The sequence below is a fragment of the Mytilus californianus genome, unplaced genomic scaffold (genome assembly GCF_021869535.1).
Source record: "Mytilus californianus isolate M0D057914Y unplaced genomic scaffold, xbMytCali1.0.p SCAF_8, whole genome shotgun sequence".
NCBI lineage: Eukaryota > Metazoa > Mollusca > Bivalvia > Mytilida > Mytilidae > Mytilus > Mytilus californianus.
In genome coordinates this window covers 91,905,566-91,909,867 of record NW_026262734.1, presented here as the reverse complement: position 1 = coordinate 91,909,867, position 4,302 = coordinate 91,905,566, and the positions used below count along the sequence as shown (strand labels likewise).

At 32.9% G+C, this 4,302-nt stretch overlaps 1 protein-coding gene across 1 annotated transcript; it reads left to right on the top strand.

The window, feature by feature from the left end:
• Nucleotides 1-420: 420 nt before the first annotated feature.
• Nucleotides 421-3,190, top strand: LOC127712245 (uncharacterized). Its single transcript, XM_052218567.1, has 2 exons — nt 421-516; nt 702-3,190. The coding sequence occupies exons 1-2, from the start codon at nt 432-434 to the stop codon at nt 2,288-2,290; spliced, it is 1,674 nt and encodes a 557-aa protein (XP_052074527.1). The 5' UTR covers nt 421-431; the 3' UTR covers nt 2,291-3,190.
• The last annotated feature ends 1,112 nt before the right edge of the window (nt 3,191-4,302 follow it).

The window sequence follows — 4,302 nt, the reverse complement described above, 5'->3', positions numbered from 1 at the left end:
GTCGTAACCTTCGTAGCAATGGCTGTGTGCACAGTTTATTCATTGGTGGAAATTCAAAACATGAAAAATGAACGGTAAGACTGTAAAATTAAAATTGTTGAATCATTTACTGCCTTTGTATAATTCATCTAGTGAAAAATTGCTAGGGTTTATACGAATAATAAAAATAACAAATTGCGTAGGGTCTACTTTTTGAAATGTGTAGAGATTTAATTTTATATCCAGCCATCTTTATCATATTACATGTTCACTATTTCAATCATTTTATTGAATATGAATTGATAAAATTTGGCAAAATTTAAAAAAAAAAAACGTCATAAGGACTTAAAGTCATGATGTGTAGAAGTTAAACTTATTCTCGAATTGTTGATTGAATATTGCATGATTGATATTAATATATTCTCTTTTATTCAGGGAATAAAACTTTACTGATGCTCAAGAAGTATGCAAATAAACAAGATGACCGGAGCAATCATTCTTCATCAAAACACATTCCGTCATCTACTGACAAAGATGGTAGGTATAAAAACAATCTCAGGTGATTCGTCAGAATTTATATAATTAAAACAGTTTAACTAGAACACAACGTTCCTATTATTCAATTCAAACAGGTACACGATAGGGTGATTAGAAATAATGACACTAATTTTGTGAGCAAACGAGTAAGAAAATACTAATATATACCCATTTGTGCCTTTCAGATCTTCTTAGTAATGAACATCTTCAGGATTGCCTTGGATCACGGGAAAAACAGACATTTCCTGATATAGACTATACTTTTTTCGGTTACAATATTTCAAAAGGTTATCCGCATGCCATCGGTCATGATCCAGGATTTACTTATCCAATTTTTGAAACAGACTATAGTGAAAAGAGACAGTCCGGAGACTGTAGATACTTTATACCCCGAGGATTGGTTGTTGTTCCTGATGTGTCATGCGCACTTTCATTCTCGTCAAAAACTGTAAAAAATATGCTCGAATTGTCTCAGGCTTTATCTGTATCGACTAGTGTTCATGGCGGAGGTTGGGGTGTCAATTTTTCTGCGAGTGCTGGATATAAAGAATCGTCCAATGAAATGTCTTCAGGCGAATCAATTTACATATTTTCCAAGGCAAAGTGTAGATACTACTTTACTAAAATGCTGACAGAAAATCCTCCTCCATTCACTATCGCTTTTCTTGATTGGGTTTTCAAATTGAACAGTACGAATACTAAAGAGACATATATCGATTTTTTTGAAACATTCGGAACTCACTACACTACATATACGTCATTTGGCTCCAGATTTACTTATCAATATAAAATGAGTTCAAAAAGCTATCAATCAGAAAAAGAAAATGGATTTAATGTTGAGGTTGCAGCAAGTTATTCTGGACTTTTCAGTGCTGGGGCAGATTTTAATATGGACTCATCCCAAAAGGCGGCTGCATCACGCTTTTCGGAATTGGTCGAAACGAAAACCATCACAGTTGGAGCCTCACCACCAGAAGATGGGAAAGCTTCGACCTGGGCATCAACTGTCAAAGATAATCCAGTGCCAATAGAATACAGTCTGGAATCAATCGAAAATCTCTTTACGAAAAATTTCATGAGTCGATTGGATGTAGATTGTGACAGGATTCGGTATAATATAAAAGAATATATATCTCGATTAGAGTATTGTAAACATTTGAAAAACACTGGACAATTAGATACTTGTGAAATTGTAAGACCAGGATTCAGTAAAATAAAAACTTTGAAAAAAACGAGGCTTTATTATCATTACAAAAGGGTGAACTTTTCGACACTTAAAGAATGTGCAGAGATGTGTCTCAAGGAAATTAAATGCAAAGCCATCACACATTGTGTACATTATTGTAATGATGACTATTGTTATATGTATGATCATGGTGGATGGAATACTAAATGGAAATCAGATAAGGCCTATAATCCCTCTGATCCTAATGTACACTGGTTCGATGTTGCAGGCATTGAGAACAAAGAATGGCAAAGTGCAGTATTTTCAACTAAAATTCAACAGCCTATGATATTCAATGCCACCAATATTAAAGGCGTATTTCGTTCATCATTCAGTTTGAAGGAAATGTATACGCAGAGTTCTTGTAATTCTCGGTGTGAGAACGATGATTTTTGTGCGGCATATACATTTAGTTCCTCCGCGGATACAAATATGAAATGTCACCTTTATACAGAAAGTGGAATACAGGGACTTTTCGAAGATTTTGAGACCAACACTTATTTCATAACTAGTGTCAAAATTCCTGACTCTAAACTGAAAGATCGCTAACACTTGCTTTTGATCAACTATGTAGAAAGAATGTTCCATTTCGATACGTTATCGCATATACACTATACCAAAATACACTTTTCCTTTCTCTCAGTTTCTCAAATTTAATTTACCAGTTTATGAAATTTCCAAGTAATGTTCGAACTCTATGTAACGTTTGCATTGTACAAAGACTTTGCAAATATTGACAAACGTTTACTCTGATTTGTTTGTTTTTCTATATTAAAAGTGTTGTAAATACGTTAAAAGCGCGCCTACTTTATTTGTTTGTTATACAATTGGAAGTTTTGATTTGTAAAATCTTGGATTGCAAAAGTTAAGTCACAGCCAAACGAACGCTTTTTAAAGGAGGGGTAAAAAATAATTAAGGTAAAACAAAAATTATTTCGGGGAAAAAAGGGTAGTTTTTGATTGGCTACCAACTGGCACAAACGTCTTGTTTTGAAAAATTTAGATGTTTTGGAAATTTCATCATGATAAAGTACTTATTTCCAAGCACAATAAATCAATAAATTTGAATGAAACTGCAGGTTAAATTCTAAGAAATTAAATTAAGATAGTTCCCGGTCAAAACAAAAATAAATGAGGTAAGAATGACTACCTCTTAAATGCTTTTGTACAGATTCAGTGATATTTAAGTTTAAAATATCAACTATGTCCTTTAACTTTATACGTTTAATGGGGTTTGCCAAGATGCATGGAGATAGTATAACTGGATGAACTATGCAGTCGTATCATATGAGTATAGGCTCATGACGGAAGAGGAGTACAGTGATTTTCATAAGAATGACATTATTTTTATAAACACCAAATATATTGTTTATAAACAATAATCAAGCATCATGACAGTTTCACGTACAGTTCTGTCATTTTCTGAGTTTTTTTTTACAAACTGTCATTTTCCCGTTCCTCAAACAAGATATTTGTATCTAACTTTTTTTTATATAAGTCTTTAAGTTAGTAATGAGAAATACGGATGAACAGGGTTGAGAAATCAAATGTTTGGAACCATTATTACTATATACTAAATAAAATACGTTGAACTTTTTCTCTTTGTTCATAACAGCTTACGTCTTTATTTTTTTATTGCTGTTGCCTCATTGCCTCAATGAAAGCTACGCCACTACCAAAGGGTCAGTAAGGACAACAATTACTTTCAGGGCGATACGTAACAGCTTTGAACTCCCAACAATGAGCTGAGACCTTGACTTCGAGTGTGAAATATGGTCTTATTTGAGCTAACCGAAAATACAAATTTCATGACTTACTGGAAGTCGACTTCAGGTAGACATACTATCTGTTGATGACGTAAATGACTTATATGTTATATAGTGCGTCTGAAGGTTTTAATCCCAAAAAAAATAAAACCATAAATGTAGTAATTAAGACCGTTCTGAAGAATCTTTAGATAAATGTTTGTTGCAGTGCTATGTAAAAAATTATATCTTTTCATATCAACTTGCTTGGTACTTACAATCTGTTCATTTATGACGATTGAGGTTTTGGTTAAGCACATATTGTCTAAGAGGAAACAATAAAAACAGATATAGGGTTAGAACAGACTTGCAAAAATCGTTATCAGACTGATAAGGGAGAAGGAAATGAATGAGAACAAACCCCCAATCATATACACACCTGTAGTGCACTGAATGTGTTTTTTTGTCATGGAAAATAAAAAATCATTATAGTTTAGGGTTTTTGATATTTTCCAAATTGTCGAGATGATTTAGGAAACTTCTTATCACCATATTTACAAAAAATATACTTTCTTTAAAAATGTTCTTTGTTAATAAAAGTTCATTAAATTCTAAACCTAGTACCTTTTGTTAGCTATTATTCGTGTGTTTCTTTGTCCTATATGTTCTCCCATTTATTTGTATTGTAGTCATGTCATGTAATGTTGTCATTTTAATGTTATATTTAACATTGCCATGAAAGCGGGAGGTTTGGCATGCCACAAAACCAGGTTCGACCCACCATTTTTTTCTTAAAATGTCCTGTACCAAGTCAGG

Coding starts and splice junctions, on each gene's coding strand:
- LOC127712245 (XM_052218567.1), top strand. CDS start 432: ATGCTCAAGAAGTATGCAAATAAACAAGATGACCGGAGCAATCATTCT. Junction 517..701: donor GTCATCTACTGACAAAGATG/GTAGGTATAAAA, acceptor TGTGCCTTTCAG/ATCTTCTTAGTAATGAACAT.